Source organism: Dermacentor silvarum, chromosome 3, assembly GCF_013339745.2.
Source record: "Dermacentor silvarum isolate Dsil-2018 chromosome 3, BIME_Dsil_1.4, whole genome shotgun sequence".
NCBI classification, from domain to species: Eukaryota; Metazoa; Arthropoda; class Arachnida; order Ixodida; family Ixodidae; genus Dermacentor; species Dermacentor silvarum.
The window spans coordinates 194,193,760-194,218,981 of record NC_051156.1 but is presented as its reverse complement, the minus strand read 5'-3'; the positions used below and the strand labels follow the sequence as shown (position 1 = coordinate 194,218,981).

General features: G+C 45.0%; 2 protein-coding genes across 5 annotated transcripts; both read right to left on the bottom strand.

Annotated features, from left to right (window-relative positions):
* Positions 1 to 225: 225 nt before the first annotated feature.
* LOC119446392 (uncharacterized) lies at positions 226 to 5,682 on the bottom strand. Its single transcript, XM_049664115.1, has 3 exons — positions 5,542 to 5,682; positions 1,920 to 2,400; positions 226 to 577 (listed from the first exon to the last, which is right to left on the bottom strand). The coding sequence occupies exons 2-3, from the start codon at positions 2,365 to 2,367 to the stop codon at positions 432 to 434; spliced, it is 594 nt and encodes a 197-aa protein (XP_049520072.1). The 5' UTR covers positions 2,368 to 2,400; positions 5,542 to 5,682; the 3' UTR covers positions 226 to 431.
* Positions 5,683 to 10,134: 4,452 nt separating this feature from the next.
* LOC119446394 (uncharacterized) lies at positions 10,135 to 24,767 on the bottom strand. Of its 4 annotated transcripts, none has more exons than XM_049664118.1 (3): positions 24,631 to 24,767; positions 11,823 to 12,196; positions 10,135 to 10,405 (listed from the first exon to the last, which is right to left on the bottom strand). In XM_049664118.1, the coding sequence occupies exons 2-3, from the start codon at positions 12,163 to 12,165 to the stop codon at positions 10,317 to 10,319; spliced, it is 432 nt and encodes a 143-aa protein (XP_049520075.1). In that variant the 5' UTR covers positions 12,166 to 12,196; positions 24,631 to 24,767; the 3' UTR covers positions 10,135 to 10,316. The 4 variants fall into 4 exon arrangements, with proteins under 4 accessions (XP_049520075.1, XP_037566747.1, XP_049520073.1 ...); XM_037710819.2 differs by lacking the exon at positions 24,631 to 24,767 and adding an exon at positions 14,759 to 14,889; XM_049664116.1 differs by lacking the exon at positions 24,631 to 24,767 and adding an exon at positions 13,141 to 13,187.
* Positions 24,768 to 25,222: the final 455 nt, after the last annotated feature.

Sequence of the window (25,222 nt, the reverse complement as noted above, 5' to 3'; positions counted from 1 at the left end):
AGGCAAGTTTCTGCAACATATGCGACGCTTTTTTTTTTCGTCATAGAATTGATACTCGTTAAACAGGGAATTCCCAAAATGACATCGGCTCATTGTCATGTGGCTTATACCTCATGGGTATTATAATCAACTTGGAAATGGCTGACAGCTTTCATTATCAACAAAAGGCTCATGTGAACACGCAACGTAATGACGAGGAGATTCATTCAGGAAGTACAACACAAATAAACTGGCAAAATATATATTTTTATTTAATAAATGCAAGTTACTTCGAGGCTGTCCTCGATGCCGCTGCCCTATATGCTTCAGCACAGTTTCTTTTTCTTTTATTTATTTTTGGTTTTGTTGAGACTGCCTGTGAGCATGCAGGCGTGATGCGATAACGCGTGTCCACTTCTGTAGGACAACGAGGCATGCAGAGCGACCGGTATTTAGACTACGTCGTCGACTTCCTCAGCAACTGCTTCAGCTGCATCAGCGACTTCAGCTGCTGTCTCCGCCTCGACGTTGACGGCTTCTTCGGTAGCTTCGGCCTGAGCAGCAGCTTCTGTTGCGTCAGCCGGCGCAGCTGCAAAGGCTGAACCGAGAGATGGCGAAAAAGGTTCGCTGAGTCAAGCAACACGGTTAAGATAAATTCTTGTTAAGATAGATTCAGGCAGTCTATATATCGTCCTTAAACATGGTATAGACTACGGGGCCTTGCTACAGAGTTGTCCTTCAGGCTGTCTGTACCTTACCTATGGGTTTTCTCAAGCTGCGCTAGAATACGAATAAATATAAAAATTAGTGATTCTTAATTTTTCCAGAATTAATTAGCCTCGACCAGTTTTCATGACTGGGAACTCCACAAAGATGTGCGTTGTGAATGCGAGTGTGGCTTCTGCGCGGTCATTTTTTTTTCTCAATTTTACATCGTTTTCTAGCTTCAGAAACGTAAACTATTTGCGGACATTTCGTGCGTCCAGTATTGGTACGAAATTTTAAAAGCAGCTTGAGATTATTGGCATATCGCGTTCATCGTCGTAAGTTAGCATCTGCTGCTCGAAAGAAAGTTCACACTAAGCGTCTTCGTTCACATACGTCCCCCCCGCTCACCGCAGACATTACTTAATTCTTGTTCGAAAATTCCTAATCTCATGATACTGTTTTGTTCTCCTGCCGCCCCCTCCTCAGTTTTACTTCCTTTGGCCCCCGTACTATTACTCTAAGGTCGCCGTTTACTTGTTGTGCACATCACCTGATCAGCCCAGCTCCACCCCTTTTTTCTATGCGTCAACTAAAATATCAGTTACCCACTTTTGCTCGTACTATCACATGTTTGGTTGCACACCACGTTAACTGTAATGTGCTCGCTTTTGATAATGGCTTATAAAATTAAAGAAAGAAAGAAAGAAAGAAAGAAAGAAAGAAAGAAAGAAGAAAGAAAGAAAGAAAGAAAGAAAGAAAGAAAGAAAGAAAAATGTGAGCATAGAGAAAAATACACGGACAGCGTGTCCGCTTTCTTGTATTCATCTCTTCATTCTGCTCATTTCTTTCTTTGCCTTTTTTCCCGTTCTATGAACATTTACCAACTAGCCCATATATAGCTTACTCTACTTTGATAAGTGCGATTGCCTAATTTAGCGTCGATAATTATTAAGCATTATCGAATTTGCAACTATACAAGCCTCTTTGATAATCATATATAGTCGAACCCGGATATACCGAATCTGAAGGGGATCGCAAAAAAGTTCGATATATAGTTAATTCGATATATAAAATAATTTTATACAAAAATTTCAAGGGGATTTGACTGGTGTTCGTTATACACAATAATTGGTCATATGTGACTTCGATATATCCGGGTTCGACTGTACATCTGATGATTTATACAGTAATTTATTTCTGTAGCGTCTCGTCAATACGGTTACCGGACGTACCGGGGTCGCATCCGGCCTGTTCCGGGGCCGTGCACCTGTTGTCGGCCACGCTGAAGTGCTGTTCGGGGGGGCAGGTGAGCTTCAGGCTGAACATACCCGCGCACACGGAGTACTTGGTGCAGTCGTTCGGGTCTGCCACCAGCGATGCTCCACCGGCCGCGGCCGCCTCGACGCCGACACAGTCCTCGCTGGGAGGAGGCGGCGTCCCGAAGGAGCCAAAGTCGCTGCTTGGCCCTTTGCCGGCCTTGTCGGCCTTACCGGCCTTGCCGGCCTTGTGACCTTTGCTCTGGACCACTGGCGTGACCACGGCCATCACGACCATGACGACGACCGATACCATCACCATCCGGCTGACCCTGACCCTTGAGCTGACCCCGACCCTTGAGCTGACCCCGACCCTTGAGCTGACCCCGACCCTTGAGCTGACCACGACCTTTGAGCTGACCATCTTGCCTGTCGTCGTAGACTCGTTTGCGGGATTCTGCGTCCACGGTATAGGAAAGGTGGGTAGTAAAGAATAGAAGGAGAAAGAGCGGACTCTTTTTTTTTTACACAGCTGCATATTTAAAAGCACAGTAAAAGCATTACTAAACTGTTTTATTGCTTCGTCGCCGCCATTGCCAAAAAAGTTGCAGTTACGCCCGAAAGGCGAAGCATCGATTGCGATAGCAAATTAGTAGACAGCTGTCCGAAGTAAGGATGGTAGTTTCATCGGCCGTATACAGTTGTAAATGTTCGCTTACTAACTAAATAAAAAAAGCACGGTGTCAAGCGCGCATAGGTAAACATGAACACATCTCGCTCGATGACCGCGGAAACTCTTCAAAACGCTGGAGTGAGAAAGCGCGCCAGCAGCAGCGTGCAAATTGACCTTCGCGCTCTCTCTCGTCTCGCTTCAACACAAACGTCGAAAGCACAGCGCATACGAAGCTACCCGCACTCGGCGCATGCACTTCGTACCCATCGCAGATCGCTTTGAAGATGAGGGCCCCGCGGGCGCACACTTCGGCCATATAGCAGATCGCTTTCAAGATGCGGTGCCCGCGCGGCAGCTCCGTCAGCAGCAGCCACAAAAGCCGAACGCACCCCCGGGGAACCCCTACCGTCTCCGTTGCTGCGGTTGGCGGCTTGCCCTCGCACGCTAACGCTAACAATAGCACCCCCCCCCCCTCTACCCTCCCCCCCCATTCCTAAAGCATAATTTGACAATTCAGCTTGCCTTAATGGAATTGTTTGAGTGCCACCTTTGAGTGAGATGGCCTATGATCATTAACAGAATAGGGTTAGACTAGTTGGCAAATGGTCACTAATGCCGACGTGTTAAGTAAAGAACGCACTGTAGAATGTAGAATGAAGACGCTACACACAACTAAACGGCTTGAGGGCAAAGGGCGCGAAAAAATAAAAAATAAATAATAAAGAACTGCGTTTATTTAAGACAGTGCTTGATCAGTACGATAAATAAAAAGAGAGACAGCTACGAGATCGAAATACAGAGAATGAAAGCATTCTTAGGCCACAATGACCTAATCTTTTTATATGACACCGTCGAAGAAGCATTACCTATCGCAGTCATGGGACTTGCTCACATCTCATACAAGCTACCATCACGCCATTCACCAATATCATCTCTCGTCTCATTCTTTGCAATTGATGGAACGAGGCCTTTAGTGCCATTAAACGATGACTACTTAACCACAGTTTTCACGGTTGCCAGCCTTATGATCTCTTCCATTTTTTTGTGACGTCATTGGGTGTTCTTTCTTAATGTACTCACTTTCCTGCTCTTGTGGTGGTCAGTGCTACGTGGAAGGGTAAACTCGCAGGTGCCGTACACGACTGACAGTAGCACAAGGACCACACGCCAAAATTGAACTGTATGTTTCTAAGCATGGGGACTTCTATCACTTTACTAATTTTGAGAGTCCGTGGTAATATGGTGTCTAGTATTTCTTCTACAATGTATTGGTACTTTATGTGTGAGCACTTGTAGTTTGCCTGCCTATGCTTTGTTTGATTTTCTTGCCTAATTTTTATGCATTGCTTAACAGGAGGTCGTCCAGTCAGTCCTAATATAGCGCTTCCTCCTGAACTTGCAGATGTATGTAAATATATGACTTGCATTCCGATACTTCTTATTAAATCAAACTTCAAACCCCAAACAGCTGTCACGTCTCAACCCTCCATCGGGTAGAGTGGTGGCTGAGAGTTTACAAGCGAAAAGAAAGGGCAGACTCCCTTCGTAGCGGAGACTTCACGATAATCGTGAAACCTACTACGAAAAACAACTCGGCAAGGGCGACTTCTCCTGGCAGTGCTGATACGCGGGCTAATGCACTCCGTTGTTGCTTTCTTGGTCCGACCTGTCGTAAAACATCTCCGTCATTGCATCCTTGTTTATCTGCCTCATTACGGGCCTTCGCCCTTGTTCTAATTGGCTCCCTTCGTACCGCGTGAACGTTCCACGGGAGAGCCACTTAACAGACGGAGTGGCGGCAGAGTGTTGTACGGTCAGATTAGGACTAACCCTTATAGATAACCTAAAAACGAGAAGTTATCTGTCGTCAGCACTTCGTCTTCAGTTACCTTACTCTACGCACCGGCTTGTTCTCCTTCTCTTCTTCCATTGAGAGTGAGGGAGAGTGAGCTACGCATACATAAAAACGCTGCTAATGAAGGCAGTTGCTGCCCTGATGAAGACTTGTCGAAACGTTGGCGTCGGCCACATTCCTTGTTCTACCCCTGTTAATCAATTCAAGCCTCCATCCTTCTGTGAACTTATCTCTTGTCTGGACTGTTTGATATATCAGAGTAACCCTGACCTTCAGATAACCTAAAAACAAGAAATTATATGTCTAGGCGTAGATGCACAACTATATAGTTTTATATCCACGCCTTAATTCACGAGAAAACCCGAGAACAGTGACACCAGAACTTGCCTAATAACAAGCGTAACGCAATAAGGGAAGCAGTATTCCTCACTGGTATATTGTTATCCTAATGTGACGGTTGTTCGAAGCCCTTCTTAGCCACTATAGTTCATGTATTCAGGATGCGTCAGGCTGTAGTCAAATAACGTAGCCTTCATAATGTTATGTCTAGTTCTGCCTCCTAGCGAGTGGACTACCCAGTCAGCTGCTTCACACTAAGGAATGACATAAAGGTGGCTTTGCTGAACCGTTTTAAGCAAAAGCTGGCTTTAAAACTTCAGTGCGTCGTGCTCGTCCTGCGTCTTTGGCATATCGAAATCAATTAAAGCAATCTTACGCTTATCACAAGTAAAAATACTAGCCGAGTCCTTACGGCATCGTTGTCCATAAGTGCATTCCGAAAGCTTTTTAGACTCAATTCGCTGTTTAAGAACGAGCGCTAACCGACAATGAGCCAGCTTATATGTCAAACGGAGTCAGAGGAAATGTGCCAACAAAGTGTCGTGATGACCTTGGAGACAGGACTGAACGTGTTGCAAGTTGAAAACGAACGCTCAGCCATCTATACTGCGCGTTCTGGGATTTCATGCGAAACTGCAAAGCCACGCGTCAAAACCATCGGACGTCGTTATTTCCTATTCTCGCTTCTTCTAACGATGGTCGAAAAAGAAGCCGGGCGCGCCCGAACTTACCTTCAGCCTTTCTCTTCTGGACCCGTTGGCGGATGCAAAATCCTTATGACAGGAGAAGGGTGGTACCAGCGGCTTATAAAGCAGTTGTCTAGACGTGTATACGTAAGAAAAAAAGAGACAGGATTATTGTTATCATGGCTGTACCAATTCCCCCAGATAGAAGAGCAAAGCGAAGGCCTCTCAAAGCTTGTCGGCGACGCGATTTTTATTACCGGGTCTGCGAACTCGGAGCTCCCGCTTTGAGCGCAGGCCGGATCTTCTGCGGGCAGGAAGAAGCGAACGAAAATCCCCGCCGCATTTGTCGCAATGCTATCTAATCGGCACAGACACTGTTAAGCCACCTTTAAGGGCAATTTGCAATTTCATCATCATGCCGGCGTCAAAGGATTTTTCTGTATTTCTAGAGTAAGTTCTGCCGTAACTTCCTGCTGCTTGTTACATGATATCCAAGACGAAGCTCAAGCTCAAGCAATAACTGTTACTTGCAGTGACTTAACTAAAACTGTAGCTATAAGTTATAGCCATACATTCACTAACGATGGTGGTCCCTATACGTTCCCGCTATGTTTTCATACGTCCGCAATATAAGGACAATCTATATTCCTTCTTCCCAAACGGCTGCACAAATCACACATTCCCCATCTCTAAGCAGTGGGAAAATTCAACTTTGTAATGTCTCAACAAGAGCCGTGACGTTTCAAACATCTAACGTACAGTTATTGAAAGAGTGCTTCATGATTCTCTGTCTTTGAGTCTATTTCCTCTAAGAACACTTACTACTCACGACAGATAGGCTTCTCTCATGAATGTCGGCGCACATTAATTTGGGAGTGCCCATGCGGTTGAGCACGCCTGTCAGGGAACATTTCAGCTTCGGGAAGTCTGCGTGTTTCGATTATCCACGACAGTGCTGTCCATGATCTTCTGTTTTCGAGATAAGCCACTCGTTCCGGACAACGTTAAGTCCCAATGAAAATACTTTTTTTTTCGGGCTAACAATTTGTTTGTTTCAAGGACGACGTTTCATTTCGTATGCATAAACTGACAAAAGATGTTGGGCATGTTATTTTTTTCTGGAATCTTATTCATCATCTTGCCATGTTGAGTTCTGGTTCGTACGGACGTCCGACGAACCTCAATGCTTGAAATTTATATTCCTCACGTGCTCTTTGAAGCCTCCACAAAATTTTACAATCTTATATCTCTTGGCTTTACGGGCTTTTTTATTTCTCTTAACGCCAGCAGATTCTCACTTCTTGCCCTCATGTTGTCAAAAACAATATTTCTTTTCTTTTACGAGCAGCAGCTGACACCTCCAGTCGGGTCGCAGAAGTACGACGGTGCTCCATTTTGGCGACCACATATTGAGGCTGTTACTGGTTAAAGGGATCGCGCTCACTCTGGTATTGTTAAGCCAATTGCTTAATAAGCATACAATAATGCGAAGAAATGCGTTGATAACTACGAGTTTTAGTATAGCTGAAAACGCTTGCCTTAGCGTTAGCGTACGACGCAACGCCAACGCAAAAGAAGACTGCGCTGCGCGGCACAAGGTAGTGTTTTAGCATAGCGGAACGGAGCAAAACGCTAACGCTAACCTACATATACTTGGGCAGCCATCTCGAGGCGGATAAAGCAAACATGAGCAAACCCTCTCGTTAAGCCTACTGCGCCGCTGATCGAGAACGTATGTCGAAAACAACGCCCATTTGTCACCTGTATGCTGCTGTCGAAGCATCATCACACAAATCTAAAGCAAGCACGAACACTAGGGGGGAACGAATGAGCCGAACAGTGCAAGCCGACGACTCGATAGATCCGAAGCGGGCAGCTCTTACTTCGACTGGCACCGCCATGTTGCCGTACGTAAGGCTCCCCTTGCGTGAGTTAAGCGTTCACCGATAATTCTCGAAAATAGCGTACGTACGTGCAGAGCATGTGCAGTGTGGTGCACGCAACGCTAACTCTTTGCGTCTGCTGCTTTACTATACTAAAGCTGTCTAATATTCGAGTAACTATATATTCGTTGTATTCGACTGTATTCTTTATTCAAGTTGACCACCTTACAAGGCATGCTTTATTTTTCTCTGGAGAGGCGCACCCCATCTGCGCCTTGGTTTTTCGGGGCTTTGTGGCATATAGTATATGGTTTACATCCATGGACACTCATGTTTTTCATCTGAATGCCAGGTTTAAGCTGTTTGTTCCTAGCCGTTTATTTTAAGGTTTACAATTTTTATATGCGCTGCTCGCAAGTCCCTTTCATTTCTCCCTCAGGTTAATTTTTTTTTTTTTTGCTATCGACCGCCATGGTTTCATGGAACATTAACTTATTTTATTTCAGTCACTATAGCCTAACAACTCCTAGCTATAGCATGCCACGTTTACTTCATTATAACTGCAACTGTAAAGACGTTGACTTGTTTCTTGTTTTGATAACACATTATCTCAAATTATGAAAGTCGCGTTATTTCTGTATTCTGGAGGGTCTCCTTCCCACTTTATCATCAAATTTTGCGGCCACCGATGCATTCCACAGTTTATACAAAGCAAGGCTTTGCATTTCCCGTTGAAGTTTATTTGTCTTTAACACCTCGTTAATTGGGGGCCTTGTCATATCGCTTGCGTCCTTGCGTCCAAATAGTCATTGCACCTGTTATCTTGGCCGCCAGAAAGTTAGATCCTTAGCAGCCCAATGCCAAATTTGTGATCCGTTTTATCTATCTCATTTGTCATTCAACTCACTTCTTGTAATCTGTTACCTCTTCACCGGATGTTGAATAATGATATAGTGATTGTAATGATACAATCATAATGAGCACACGGCGATCATATCAAAGATCTAGTTGGCGTTGGCAGAATGCAAGTATACAAGCAATTCGTGGGTACATCTAAATATATTGTAAATTATGTTCGCCCGCCATTAGGGATATTTTCATGAAAGAAAGTAGAAAAATTGAGATTGTGTCATAATGGTTGAGTATCGGACTTCTGCGTAAGGAGGGTTCGAGGTTTGAATCCCGGAGCCCTTCTTTGTTTCTTTTTTTCTACGAGTGAGGCGAAATTTGCTCGGCGAGAACCCGACCAGTGACCGACCGACCCAGACGAAACCACGGGATGGTAATCAAAGAGAGCTTAGCTTTTTAAAAAAATAATACATCTCTTCCGGAAACACACTTGTAAGTCATTCAAAAAGCATAATCCCACTTCCAAGAACGATGTCCGGTGTAAGTAAAGGCTGATGAGGAACACGCCGATCAAGACCGACCGTACGTGTGGTGTTATCACGCTGTCGTTAATCACATGGAGACACGTTTCCCATGGTGTGGTTCCCTGCGTCGCCTTACCGTTGGCCGCCTTCTAGAATATCTCCATGAAGTGCGACTGTGGTTGCGCTCCTAACTAAACTCTCTACTTCAACTCAAACCCTGTTCCCCTCCTTCCCAGGAATAAACTGCAGAGAGGGAAGGTCATACCCGTATATACTTAATAACGAAAATGTTAGCTACCACCATTACCTGAAAATAAATGCCGTACTTTCTCTAATTTTAGCCAGCAGAGAATAAAAACGAATGCAATAAATTCTAAGGCACGAAAATAAACACAATGTTTGGGGACATTGGCATCTTTTGAGATACGGACATCGAAAGGATCACCGAAGAAAGCAGGTTGACAGTATTGTCCTCATCGCTCTGTCTCCTTTTTCTGTGTTCGTGTTGTCTGCACCGCAATGCTCTCGAAAACTCAGTACTAACAAGCCTAGCGATCACCTTAGTGTAAAAAAAAAATGTGTACTCGCACTGAAGCCGGCCAGAATATCTACGAAAGTACAGCGCAATACCTTCTTGCGTACGCCTCGCTATTCGCAAATGTTTTGAGCGATTGCATATGACGCATCAAAGGCTAAATTTCGTGACAAAACCTCACAAGCTCTACACCTTTATATATATATATATATATATATATATATATATATATTCCTTGTATGGGATTCTTGTCTCCTTGTTATTCCCAGGTCAGTTCTGTTTACATACTGCTTGCTAAGTGCACCAATTTCGATAAGATCACGAGGTCCGGTATGTTCTCACGTACGCTTGCTTTCCAATTCGTCGTCAGTATTTTGTGGTGCATGATGGCATAATTAATTAATTAATTAATGAATTAATTAATCAATTAATAAATAATTAATAATTCGTTAATTTATTCATTCGTCGCAATACAACCATATACAGCGCAGACCAGTCATGGCGGGCTCCTTCTTCAGTAAACCCTTAAGCGTAATGACATAGCTAACATAACATAACGTCAGCTGAGCGGTCAGCTGAAGTTAAAATCAAGTTGAAATCACCCTGAGTTTTTTAAACTTTAACACTGCATACAACTTATGCGTCGACATGCACTCTAAAAAATCGTCGTCCGCTTCTTCTCGAGTCACTGGTCTGCCACGATATAAATGCTTGCAACTCCTTGAATCCTCGAAGAACCGCGCCGATACTATAAGTCAATCCCCTAAATAGGTCTCCGGCAGTTTGCAAAAGAAAGGGCTTTGAATGGCAGCAACCTTTCTTGCGTAATGTAGGGACGACATTTGGAAACGCAAAAGTACTCTCGCTTTATTTCTTTGCCGCAGGTATCTGGTGCAGAAGAAGCCGTATGAACTTTATTCCTTTATTTCCGGTGCTGTGTCGGCACGTCTCTCGCTCAGGTGGTCGGAGAGTACCGAACAACATTTCGGGACGTGCGAGCATAGGCGGCGAGCAGTGAGGACCGAGTGGTTAGACGTCTGCGGCATCAGCGACATCGGCAGCAGCTGATTCCAGATCGACGTTGGCGGCTACGTCGGTGGCGTCAACTGCAGCAAAAGCTGTGTCGAAAGAAGAGAAAGAGAACGATGTTATGTTAATCGATTTCAGAATAGAAGGCAATCATAAATGTGACATATAGTCTCTGTCTTAGCAGCCCCTCCCACACCCTTGTGAGTCATATAATTCAAACAGCTCATGTAAGCTTTGTGGCGTCGGACTGTTTAGATGCTGCGGTGGTGATTCTCGGGGGTTGAAGGACGAAAGCCCCTTTCTTCTCTTCCCCCGCTTTCTCCCCCCGCTGCGGCTGCGGGAAAGGACGATGACATTCGTCTTCCGCGCCGGAGCTCACACATGACAAATCGCCTAATGTCTTTTACAGAACTATGCATTAAACCAACAAGCACTTCCTAATAAACAAGCGCTACCTAATAACAAGCACTATACCTACCTCATAAAGCGAACAGCTTTCTGGAGAGCTCCGGTGTTCGCTTACATCGATCATAATCGATATTCTCCGCACAATGCTCTTCTTTTCTTTCAGGGTTGTGAACCTCCTTTCGACCACTGCTTCTAACTGTTGTTGACTTTATAGGGCTGTCTTTATTCTTGAAGTATCCGCATATGTATTCGCTTGTGTTTCCTTTTTTTGTTGGTTTGCTTTCGTAGCTATAAAGAGAGGCTGAAAACACTGGCTCAACGCTACTCCATTTCACTATTACACGGGCTTTGTTATACCTGTTCTTGTTTGTTGAGAACTTGGCAGCATTATAGTTAATGCTTGAAAGACGATGTCCTTATTTAATTCGCGTTCATTTGAACCCTTATAATGTGTTCATGCGAGCTCCCATGCATCTGCCTGAATGCATCTGCCTGAATGCCTCCTATCGCACAAGTTCCCGTACAGATCATGCTAGTTCATTTCTTTTAAAAGTCATGTGATTAGGTTTATATTCGCTAATACTAAACGTCTACACGCCATTTGCAGGTATTACAGGGTGGCGTTCCCAGGGTTTTTTTTTTTTTTTTTTTTTTTTTTTTACATCTTTAGAGCCATTCTCGAGAACGCCAAACCCGGGCTTTCGGCAACTTGTAGTTTATTGTGTACAAACTGCTTCTTTAGGCCAATGAGATGTCTTATCGCCGCTGTTTTCAGGTAGTGGCCAATCACCTTATCGGAGAGGTCAGTTGAAGCGAGGTAATTTTTTTTTGAAACTCATTGGGACGTTCGTAATGTGGATGCATCTGTACTATAGTTTATTTTCACTGGCTGTCGGCTGTAGAATAATTCTTTCTATCGAATTTAGGCACGTGTTCAAGCGTGAAAAATGTAGTGGCTTGAAACAGGGAAACCGAAATTTATTGAAGGTCTTGAGTAGTCCTACCTATCGCCTTGATGACGTATATTTCGGTAAGGTTATTAAGACAGTTTCGTTAAAGTATCGTGATCGTAAGTATAGTACGGTAGCTAGTACGTACCGGGGTCGCACTTGGCCTCCTGCGGGGTGGCGCATCTGTTGTCGGCCACGCTGAAGTGCTGTCCAGGCGGGCAGGTGAGCTTCGAGCTGAACGTGTCCGTGCACACGGAGTACTTGGTGCAGTCGTTCGGGTCAGCCACCAGGGCGGCGCCACCACCAGGGGCGGCCGCCACTCCCACGCAGTCCTCGCTGGGAGCAGGCGGTGCTGCGAACGACGAGAAGTCAACGCCGGCGGGCGCCTTGCTGGCCTTTCCCTGGACGACCGGTAGGACGCTGGACACCACGACCACGCTGACGACCACGGCCACTACCACCCAGCTGAACACGCCCTTAGAGTTGACCATTTTTGCTTCTTGTCGATTTGGCTGCGAGTTCCTGCGTCCACGAGACAGAACGACTATTATAGGTTGGTTTACGGGAAGGAAAGTGCGTTCAGAGATGGATAGCAGAGAGCTAGGTGGTGCGACGAAATTCGTAAACTCTGAAGCACAAGACGGACTGAGCTGACCAGGGTCACTGGAGGTCCCTGGAAGGGGCCTTGGTTCTGCAGTAGATATAAAATTGGTGACAATGATGAGGTGAGCCTGACGTGAGCGAGTCGAGTCACAAGCTTCGTTTGCGTGAACTCGACGGGAAAGGGTCGAGTCAAAAGCCGAGCGGACCCAGCTCGACTCGACCCAGTTTTCATGTATTTTGCCAAGTGACTTGGGAGAGTCAACTCAATCCTTGCAGGGCGGGTTGACCGAACTCGTCTCGATGCTCGCTGGGGCCGACCTGCTATAAGCCGACTACCGATTTCCAACCCCACAAACCAACTCGACACGCCTTGTCGTGTTCAGCGCAAACGTATACCTATAAACAGTGCAAAGCTAGGCCGATCCGACATCGCTCGCGAGGACTCGCTCTCGATCGAGATCGCCACGGAGTTCAGCGTCGAGATGAGTAAACTGTGGAGGAAGGAAAAAAAATATATATAAGAGGGACCACCACGCGACAACCCTGAGGACCTGTCACTCACACACACACACACACACAAAAAAAAAAGAACTACCTGTCGTCCCTCCCACGTGATAAACATGTGGTAGTGCTTAGTCGCCTTGCGAGGTTGCGACTAACCCATTATAGTGGGTTAGTCACTTGGAGGATGGAATCCCATGGCCGGCTCTACTAAACAATAGAGCGATCCAAAAAAAAAAAATCTATCAAAAGCCTGAAAATCACTTGTGGGGTGGTTCTCGCGTGATTCAGGGCGCCGGTACAGCAGTACGGAGTAGAATGTATCACGTCTGACGATTTACGAAGCTGAAGTGCCAACATACCATTTCCTTCCAAGGTTATTCCCTTCTTCCATGGAACCTGGACAGCGTGCATGAATAGCTGTTGCTTTGTGATTGCCTTCGATGCATTGCCACGGCACTTGCGTGAACATTTTTAGAAGGCCCAGGTGAGCCGAATGACTCGTTCAGGGAGGCCAATTCACGACAGATATCACGACAGAAAGCTGTCGCGATGAAAATAATGTGTAGGGAATCATGCTACTTGCTGCGTTATTATAGAGTTAGACAAGGAAAGAAAATTCTTTTTGTAAAGTTTTCGTAAGCAAGTATTCATCTCGCCTTGTGCTTCTGTACAATTTTACACACTGGCTACCACGCAAAGCAAGCCTTAATGGCAAGGAAGTTGTGCAAGAAGGGCTTAGCCAGGCCACATTAGTGCAGGTTGTCCCCTCTGCTGTTTCCTTCTTGGCTGACCTCATTGATCTGTCGTAAAAGGCTTATAAGAACCCCACAGCTTATCACCGGTTTATCAAAACCGGCTTATCACCGACCGGCTTATTACCACGCTACATATTTCGTCCTCTTGAAGGATTCATGCGCATGTGCACGTGAGAACGTTGGTGGACTTAGTCACGAGAATGAACGAAAAAAAAAAAGAAAGTGGGTTAAACCAAATGAAAGTTACCGATTTGCCACCCTGAAATTGGGCGGGGGCAGGCGGGCGGAAATAAGGTAATATGTAGAGATAAAAAAATAAAAACGACAATGCAGTGAACTGCCATGGTAAGAATCACTCTCAGATAACCTGCAGAAGAGAAATTTCGTGGCTTTGAGTTGCGGCAGCGTCATAGCTTTAGTTGCAGTGGCTGCGAATCTTACGCCTTGCCGGTGCCAGCAGTTAAGCCTGTGTTGAACTTGCGGAGGTGTACATGATATTTTAGGTTGCACATTGTCGTCTACAGCACACTCAGTGAGCATTAGCAGTCTTTAGCGATGTTGCAAATATTGGTCGCCGTCCGCGATATTCAGCGTTGTCTGTAACAACCGTCAGTAACTCTATTTAATGCAAGTTAGGCAGTGGAGAGAGGATACAGTCTTTGATTAAGGGTTGAGCCCTTCACAGATAAATTTCCGACAAGCTTTGAAATATGTAGTAATCGCTCACAAGTATACATCCAGTGCCCTAGTCCCCCCCCCCCCCCCCCCCCCCCCCCGCCAAAAAAAAAAGAAAAAAAAAAAAGAAAGAGGACTGGCCACTTCGTGGCGTCATGTGACTGATTTACATTTTTCAACTGGCATATTGCAAAGAATCGAAGCGATACTCTGCTGTAGACTACAAGAGTAATCTCAAAAGCTCGTGTGTAACATTGCTGAGCATTCAATTTGCGTGGTCTCAAGCTGTACCCCAAAAAACTGGCACGAAAGAACTACATGATGCTTTCCTCAGCGGCAAAGTACCTTTGTGACCGCGTTGGAACAATTGTCGTGAAAAACTTAACGTGCCACACGTCGCAAACACATGAGTCCAATCAAATGGGTTGCATGCGACAGCGCCGTAAAGGACTTTCCATTTCCAATGCTAAATTCATCCACGTCGATCGGCCGCTTGCATCTACACTCATGCATGCAGTGTAGAAAAGAAACCACCGGCGAAGCTTACCTCAAAACTTGTCTCCTGGACACGCTGGCGGATGAGAGATCTCCGTGACTCGAAAGGGTGGTACCAGCGGCTTATAAAGCAGAGCTTTCGTAGTGTGACGAAAGAAAAAAAGATTATCGCTATCGTCGCTATGCTAATTGCACTCAGATAGAAGATGTGCAAAGCAAAGGTCCGCGCTAAAGCTCTCCGGCAACTTTACGATCTGACCCGCAAATTGCAAGCCTCAGTCGCTTCGAGCCAAGACTTGATCTCACAGGGAGATTAAAAAAAAGTGTGAAAATCCCCGCTGTATTTCTAGTTATGTTATCTAATCGGCCACGTCGCTGTTTTCGGCCTGCTTCAATGGCATTTTGCAACTTTATCACCCTGCCTACATTGTGTGTTTCTCGTCGTCCGTTTCAGTCAGATGTTTGCCGCAATTCCTTTTTATCTGCTCCGTCGTCTTCCAGCCGATGTAACTAAGCCCCAATGAGCAACCGTTACATGTTGCGAGTTAAATAAAGTGTTCACGCCACTATGCGAGCCTCATGTGTGAACACGACAGCACGGTTCATTTACGCGCGAGCGCTGAGACGATGATTGATCAGGATTAACGTCACAGAGCAACAGAATGATCAACTGTCGTCAAACAATGTACGTCGTTGGATTGCTGTAGCGTACAGCCTAAATTTACGAAAAAAGACACGAAAGAGGCAGTACGCTACAATAATCATGAACCAACCTGCTCAGACGAAGCCATTGTACATCTTGCAGGGGCCAAAGTTTTATCAAGGGTAGTTGACTTTTTACGGCCTGACCTAGACAAGTCCGGAACACGAACCTGTGGCGGAACCTCCAATACGAACTGCGGCGAACGCACCTATACCGATAAATTAAACACTTCCTGTCCAACGGAACGACGACCGTAGGCCTGGAAAACCCGCGGTCGGACTATACCAACCTACCAAATAAGAACACCGCAAGGCTCGGTAATTTTGCCCCTACTTTTCAACAAAGCGATAATGAAATTACCGAAGGCTCTGCGGGGCATCTACGCTTTGAGACACGCCATCTATGTGGGCGACCTCACCTAGTGGATCATTGGAGGCTCTCCTGGATATCAACAAGATGCATTACAAGAAGCAGTTACCAGAACTGAGCCACACCTCAAAGCCTCTCCTATACGTTCCCGAAACGTCAGAGCTACTAATGTGCGTCAATTATTATTATTATTATTATTATTATTATTATTATTATTATTATTATTATTATTATTATTATTATTATTATTATTATTATTATTATTATTATTATTATTATTATTTTGCGTGCATTCTTCATGATACTTTCTCATTAGTATTTGCTTTTGAGGATACTGCATAATATCCGAACATTAGCGTGCGTTAGCGTTCACCGCTAAATCCCGAAAATAGCGTACGTACGTAAGATCTCCAGCACCGTTTACGTAGAGAGCATACGCAGTGTGGTGCAGGCAAAGCTAACGCAAACTCTTTGCGTTTGCTGCTTTACGCTATACTAAAACTGTCTAATATTCGACTAACTATATATCGTTATATTCGACTGTATTCTTTATGCAAGTTAATCACCTTACAAGGCAAGCTTTATTTTTTACCCGCCGCGGTGGCTCATTCAGCGAAGGCGTTGCGATGCTGAGCACGAGATCGGGGGATCGAATCCCGGCCGCGGCGGCCGCATTTCGATGGCGGCTAAATGCAAAAACGTCCCCGTGCGAGCGTTGTAGTGCACGTTAAAGAACCCCACGTGGTCAAAATTAATCCGGAGCCCTCCAGTATACGGCGTGCCTCATAATCAGAACTGGTTTTGGCACGTAAAACCCCAGAAAGAAGAAGATGTTTTATTTTTTCTGGAGAGGTGCACCCATCTGCGCCTTGGTTTTTCGGGGCTTTGTGACATATAGTATATTGTTTACATGGACACTCATGTTTTTCACCTGAATGCCAGGTTTAAGCTGTTTGTTCCTAGGCGTTTATATTAAGGTTTACAATTTTTATATGTGCTGCTCGCAAGTCCCTTTCATTTCTTCCTCGGATTATATTTTTTTTCGATTGACCGCCTTGGTTTCATGGAACATTAAATTATTTTATTTCAGTCACTATAGCCTAACAACTCCTAGTTATAGCATGTCATGTTTACTTTATCATAATTGCAACTGTACACACGTTGACTTGTTTGTTGTTTTTTATAACACATAAGAGAGGTCGTGTTATTTGTGTATTCTGGAGGGTCTCCTTCCCACTTTATCATCACAATGTTGCGGTCACGGATCCATTCGACAGTTTGTACAAAGCAAGGCTTTGCATTTCCCGCTGAAGTTTATTTGTCTTTTAACACCTCGTTGGCGGCCTTGTCATATCGCTTGCGTCCTTGCGTCCATAATAGTCATTACGCCTATTATCTCGGCCGCCAGAAAGTTAGATCCAGAGCAGCCCAATGCCAAATTTGTGATCCATTTTATCTATCTCATTTGTCATTCAACTCAATTATTGTAATCTGTTACCTCTTCACCGGATGTTGCAGGCACTTGTGCTTGACTCACACATGTTTTTTTAAAATACGATTAAGACCGCTTACAGTGGTATAACTTGTAGCCTTGGACTGTGTTAATGCTATGACAGATATCTCCGGAACATTGAAGTCTGTGAAGTGTCCATGAGATTTCAGCTCGTTTTGGTTTTGTTCGCCAGATATTAATCACGCTGTGTCAGCTGAGTTTGAGTGGTGTGGTCGCATTCGAGCGCTCGTTTGTTATGGGCGATCTGCACGCCCCTCATCAACAAGTTTCACGACAATTACATTTAAGACATTCTATCTGGTGAGAAGCGTCCTCTTTTAAATGACAGTTTTCTGTCTTTAATAAACTCCTCAAACATAAAACATAGGCGCGACTTGTTCTATCCCAGGAAAGCAGATATTCACTGGAAGACGGAAAAGTAGGGATCAGTTGAACAAGAAAACAAGTCTTCAGTAGCATTTGCTTTTCGACTATACTGTTGATTACTTGTACTACGTTCTTCGAATCGGGGATTGCGTATAATAACACTGCGGCATAATTAGGTATCAGATACTTGCGCGTTTTTTTTTTCGACAAGCACTTTGAAATCGCCGAAATGCGTTGATCGGCACAAGTAAGCCTCATAAATTATGCAGATAAAGTGAACATATTAAAATCGATGGGAAGCGAAAATTTAATGACTCGACTAATGAAATGCTATATATTTTCCAATTTCTTTTCTACATCTCTGGCCTATAAGGGAAACTGGAGCGTGCATGTTCTTTCGAACATCCATGATACGTGACGTGACAACTCTTACATTGGCTTGCCTTTCCATCTTCTTTTTTTTTTATCTACCGACCGCTTCCTGGCGAATGCCCCGCTGTGGGTATGTGTCATAGTATAGAAATCATAATCATAATCAGCACGAGGCAATCATATCAAAGATCTAGTTGGCGTTGGCAGAATGTAAGTATACGAGCAATTCGTGAGTACATCTAAATATATTGTAAATAATGTTCGCCCGCCATTAGTGATATTTTCATGAAATAAAGTAGAAAAATTGCGATTGTGGCATAATGGTTGGGTATCGGACTTCTGTGCGAGGAGGGTTCGAGGTTCGAATCCCGGAGCGCTTCTTTGTTTCTTTTTTTCTACGAGTGAGGCGGAATTTGCTCCGCGAGAACCCGACCAGTGACCGACCGACCCAGACGAAACCACGGTATGGTAGGCAAAGAGAGCTTAGCGTTAAAAAAAAAAAATAATACATCTCTTCCGGAAACACACTTGTAAGTTATTCAAAAAGCATAATCCCACTTCCAAGAACGATGTCTGGTGTAAGTAAAGGCTGATGAGGAACACGCCGATCAAGACCGACCGTACGTGTGGTGTTATCACGCTGTGGTTAATCACATGGAGACACGTTTCCCATGGTGTGGTTCCCTGTGTCGCCTTATGGTTGGCCGCCTTCTGGAATATCTCCATGAAGTGCGACTGTGGTTGCGCTCCTAACTGAACCTCTTCCTCCAACTCAAACCCTGTTCCCCTCCTTCCCAGGTAGTAACTGCAGAGAGGGAAGGTCATACCCCCATATACTTATTAAAGAAAATGTTAACTACAGCCATTACCTGATAATAAATGCTGTATTTGCTCAAATTTTAGCCAGCCTAGAATATAAAATGATCCCAAGAAATTGTAAGGTACGAAAATAAACACAATGTTTGGGAACATTGGCATCTTTTGAGATACGGACATCGAAAGGATCACCGACGACAGCAGGTTGACAGTATTGTCCGCATCGCTTAGTCTCCTTTTTCTGTGTTCGCGTTGTGTGCGCTGCAATGTTCTCGAGAACTCAGTACTAACAAGCCTAACAATCACTTTAGTTTAAAAAAAGAAAGCTTACTCGCACTGAAGCCGACCAGAATACCAGCAAAAGAAAAGCGCAATCTCTTCTTGCCTCACTATTCGCAAATGTCTTGAGCAATAGCACACGGCACATCAAAGGCTACATTTCGTGACAAAACCTCACAAGCCCTACACTTATAAATAAATAAATAAATAAATAAATAAATAAATAAATAAATAAATAAATAAATAAATAAATAAATAAATAAATAAATAAATAAATAAATAAATAAATAAATAAATAAATAAATAAATAAATAAATAAATAAATATTCACGGCATGGGATTGCTTGTCTCCTTGTTATTACCAGGTCAGTTCTGTTTACATACTGCTTTCTAAATGCACCAATTTCGATAAGGTCACGAGGTCCGGTATGTTCTCACGTACGCTTGCTATCCAATTCGTCGTCAGTATTGTGTGGTGCATGATGGTTAATTAATTAATTAATTAATTAATTCGTTCATTTATTGGTTCGTCACAATACAACCATATACAGCGCAGACCAGTCATGGCGGCCTCCTTCTTCAGTACACCCTTCAACGTAATGACATAGCTAATATAACATAACGTGAGCTGAGCGGTCAGCTGAAGTTAAAATCAAGTTGAGATCACGCCGAGTTTTTTAAACTTTAACACTGCATACAACTTGGGCGTCGACATGCTTCTTCTCGAGTCACTGGTCTGCCACGATATCAATGCTTGCAACTACTTCAATCCTCGAAGAACAGCGCTAATATTATATATAAGTCAACCCCCTATATAGGTCTCCGGCAGTTTGGAAAACAAGTGGCTTTGAAGTTAGTAAATACGGAAACACACAAGTCCGCGAAATGGCAGCACCCTTTCTTGCTTAATGTAGGGACGACATTTGGAAACACAAAAGTACTCTCGCTTTATTTCTTTGCCGCAGGTATCTGGCGCAGAAGAAGCCGTATGAACTTTATTCCTTTATTTCCGGCGCTGTGTCGGCACGTCTCTCGCTCAGGTGGTCGGAGAGTACCGAACAACATCTCGGGACGGGCGAGCATAGGCGGTGAGCAGTGAGGACCGAGTGGTTAGACGTCGGCGGCATCAGCGACATCGGCAGCAGCTGATTCCAGATCGACGTTGGCGGCTACGTCGGTGGCGTCAACTGCAGCAAAAGCTGTGTCGAAAGAAGAGAAAGAGAACGATGTAATCGATTTCAGAATGGAAGGCAATCATAAATGTGACATATAGTCTCTTTCTTAGCAGCCCCTCCCACACCTTTATGGGTCATATAATTCATATAGGTCATGTAAGCTTTGTGGCGTTGGAGTGTTTAGATGCTGCGGTGGTGATTCTCGGGGGTTGAAGGACGAAAGCCCCCTCCTTCTCTTCCCCCGCTTTCTCCCCCCACTGCGGCTGCGGGAAAGGAGGATGACATTCGTCTTCCGCGCCGGAACACACTTATGACAAATCGCTTAATGTCTTTTACAGAATTATGCATTAAACCAACAAGCACTTCCTAATAAACAAGCGCTACCTAATAACAAGCACTATACCTACCTCATAAAGCGAACAGCTTTTTGGAGAGCTCCGGTGTTCGCTTACATCGATCATAATCGATATTCCCCGCACAATGTTCTTCTTTTCTTTCAGCGTTGTGAACCTCCTTTCAACCACTGTTTGTAATTGTTGTTGACTTTATAGTGCTGTCTTTATTCTTGAAGTATCCGCATATGTATTCACTTGTGTTTCCTTTTTGTTGGTTTGCTTTCGTAGCTAAAGAGAGGCTGAAAACACTGTCTCAACGCTACTCCATTTCACTATTACACGGGCTTTGTTATACCTGTTCTTGTTTGTTGAGAACATGGCAGCATTATAGTTAATGCTTGAAAGACGATGTCTTTATTTAATTCGCGTTCATTTGAACCCTTATAATGTGTTCATGCGAGCTCCCATGCATCTGCCTGAATGCATCTGCCTGAATGCCTCCTATCGCACAAGTTCCCGTACAGATCATGCTAGTTCATTTCTTTTAAAAGTCATGTGATTAGGTTTATATTCGCTAATACTAAACGTCTACACGCCATTTGCAGGTATTACAGGGTGGCGTTCCCAGGGTTTTTTTTGTTTTTTTTTTACATCTTTAGAGCCATTCTCGAGAACGCCAAACCCGGGCTTTCGGCAACTTGTAGTTTAATGTGTACAAACTGCTTCTTTAGGCCAATGAGATGTCTTATCGCCGCTGTTTTCAGGTAGTGGCCAATCACCTTATCGGAGAGGTCAGTTGAAGCGAGGTAATTTTTTTTGAAGCTCATTGGGACGTTCGTAATGTGGATGCATCTGTACTATAGTTTATTTTCACTGGCTGTCGGCTGTAGAATAATTCTTTCTATCGAATTTAGGCACGTGTTCAAGCGTGAAAAATGTAGTGGCTTGAAACAGGGAAACCGAAATTTATTGAAGGTCTTGAGTAGTCCTACCTATCGCCTTGATGACGTATATTTCGGTAAGGTTATTAAGACAGTTTCGTTAAAGTATCGTGATCGTAAGTAGTACGGTAGCTAGTACGTACCGGGGTCGCACTTGGCCTCCTGCGGAGTGGCGCATCTGTTGTCGGCCACGCTGAAGTGCTGTCCAGGCGGGCAGGTGAGCTTCGAGCTGAACGTGTCCGTGCACACGGAGTACTTGGTGCAGTCGTTCGGGTCAGCCACCAGGGCGGCGCCACCACCAGGGGCGGCCGCCACTCCCACGCAGTCCTCGCTGGGAGCGGGCGGTGCTGCGAACGACGAGAAGTCAACGCCGGCGGGCGCCTTGCTGGCCTTTCCCTGGACGACCGGTAGGACGCTGGACACCGCGACCACGCTGACGACCACGGCCACTACTACCCAGCTGAACACGCCCTTTGAGTTGACCATTTTTGCCTCTTGTCGATTTGGCTGCGAGTTCCTGCGTCCACGAGACAGAATGAATATTGTAGTTTGGTTTACGGGGAGGGAAGTGCATTGACAGATTGATTGCAGAGAGCTAGGTGGTGCAATTAAATTCGAAAACTATCAGGCACAGGACGGACTGAGCTGACGCAACGCAGGGTAACTGGAGGTAGCTGGAAGGGGCCTTCGTTCGGCAGTGGATATAAAATTTCTGACGATGATGAGGTGAGCGTGACGTGAACGAGTCGAGTCATATAAGCGTCGTTTGCGCAAACACCAGGGTCGAGTCAAAAGTCGAGCGGCCCCAGCCCGACCTGACCGTGTTTACATGCATTTTTCCAAGTGACTTGGGAGAGTCAACTCAATCGTTGCAGGGCGGGTTGACCGAACTCGTCTCGATGCTCGCTGGGCCCGACCTGTTAGCGTTTACGTGAAGCCGACTACCGATTTCCAGCCCAACAAACCGACTCGACATGCCTTGTCGTGTTCACGCAAACGTAGCTACAAACAGTGCTAAGCTGGGCCGACCGGACATCGCTCGCGAGAACTCGCTCTCGGTCGAGATCGTCATGGAGCTCAGCGTCGAGGTGCAAAAACCATGGAGGAAGAAACTAATACTTAAGCGGGACGGTCACGCGACAACCTTGAGGACGTGTCACCATAAAAAGAAAACTACGTGTCACTCCGGCCTCGTGATAAACAAGCGCTAGTTGTTTAGTCGCCTTGCGAGGTTGTGACTAAATCATTATAGCGGGTTAGTCGCTTGGAGGATGGAAAGAAACGGCCGGCAGTACTAAACCATGCCGCGATCCAAAAAACTCCGTGCAAGGCCTGAAAATCACGTGCGGGATGGTTAGCGCGTGATTCAGAGCGTCAGAACGGCAATACAATTTACCACGTCTGACGATTTACGAAGGTTGACTGCCAACATACCCTTTCCTTCCAAAGGTTATTCCCTTCTTCCATGGAAGCTGGACAGCGTGCATGAATAGCGGTCACTTTGAGATTGCCTTCCATACATTGTTACAGCGCTTGCGTGAACCTTTTTAGAAGGCCAAGCTGAGCCGAATGACTCGTTCAGGGAGGTCGATTCACGACAGATATCACGATCGACAGGAAGCTGTCACGATGAAAATAATGTGTACGGAATCATGCTACCTTCTGCGTTATTACAGAGTAAGACAAGGAGAGAAAAAATATTTTAAGAAAGTTATTGCAAAGCAGGTATTCATCTTGCTCTGTACTTCTGCAGCGAGTGACCAAAAAAAAAAAAAAAAAAACCAATAACAATTTTGCGCAGTGGCGCCTCCGCGGCAAAGCAAACATTATGGCAAGAACGTTGTGCAAGAAGTGCTTAGACAGGCCAAACTAGTGCAGATTGTCCGCTCTGCTGCTTTCTTCTTGTCTGACCTCACTGACCTGTCATAAAAGGCTTAGAACCCCACAGCTTATCAGCGGCTTATCAGAATCGGTTTATCACCGACCGGCGTATTAGAAGGCTACATATTTTGTCCTCTTGAAGGATTCGTGCGCATGTACACGTGAGAACGTTGGCGGACTAAATCACGAGATTGAAAGAAAGAAAAAAAAAAAGAAGGGGAGGTTAAACCAAATAAAGTTTCCCATTTGCCACCCTGAAATTGGACGGGGGAAGACAGGCGGAAAGAAGGTTACATGTAGAGATAAAAAAAAATGATATGAATTACAATGGTAAGAATGACCTTTAGATACCTGCAGAAGCGGAATTTCGTTGTTTTGCGTTGCGGCAGCGCTAAAGCTTCAGTTGCAGCGGCTGCGAATCTTGTGCCTTGCCAGTGCCAGCAGTTAAGGCTGTGTTGAACTTGCGGAGGTGTGCAAGATATTTTAAGTTGCACAAGATCGTCGACAGCACGCTCAGTGAGCATTAGCAGTCTTTAGCGATGTTGCAAATATTGGTCTCCGTCCGCGATATTCAGCGTTGTCTTTAACAACCGTCAGTTAATCTGTTCAATTAAATTTAGGCAGCGGAGAGAGGACACAATCTCTGATTAAGGGTTGAACATTTCACAGCTAAATTTCCGGCAAGGTTTGAAACATTTAGTCATCGCTCACGATTAGCTCTAGCGCACTAGTTCCACAGAGGGGGAAAAAAAAAGAGGACTGCAACTTCGTGGCATCGTGTGACTGTAATTTAAGTTCTTCATCTGTCACTTTGCAAGGAAACGAGCCGATACTGTGCTGTAAACTACAATGAGTAATCGAAGAGCTCGTGTGTAACATTGCTAAGTATTCAAATTGCGTGTTCTTAAGCTTTACTAAAAAAAACTGGCACGAAAGAACTAGTCACTGCTTTCCTCAACAGCAAAGTGCCCTTGCGACCGCATTGTAATATTTGTCGGGAAAATGGACTTTACGTGTCACAAGTCGCAAACGAACTCGGCCGTTCAAATGCGTTGCACGTGATAACGCCGCAAAGTACTTTCTATTTCCAATGCTAAATTCATCCACGTCGATCGGCCGCTTGCATCTACCCTCATGCATGCAGTGTTGAAGGGAAACCACCGGCGAAGCTTACCTCAAAACTTGTCTCCTGGACACGCTGGCGGATGAGAGATCTCCGTGACTCGAAAGGGTGGTACCAGCGGCTTATAAAGCAGAGCTTTCGTAGTGTGACGAAAGAAAAAAAATATTGTCGTTATCGTCGCCATGCTAATTGCACTCAGATAGTAGATCTGCTAAGTCAAGGTCCGCGCTAAAGCGCGCCGGCAACTTTACGACCGGACCCGCGAATTGCAAGCCGCACTAGCTTCAAGCCAGGCTTAATCTCACAGGGAGAAAAAAAAAGTGTGAAAATCCCCGCTGTATTTCTAGTAATGTTATCTAATCGGCTGCGTCGCTGTGTTCAACCTGCTTCAATGGCATTTTGCAACTTTATAATCCTGCCTACGTTGTATGCTTTTCGTCGTCCGTTTCTGTCAGATTTCTCCCGCAACATTTTTATCTGCTCCAATGGGCAACTAAGCCCCAATGGGCAAACGCTAGATGTTGCGAGCTAACTAAATTGCTCCCGCCACTACACAAGCCTTCGTGAACGCGACTGCGTTATTTATATAAGCACGAGCGCTGAAACGATGACTCATCGGGATTGACGTCGCAAAGCAACAGAA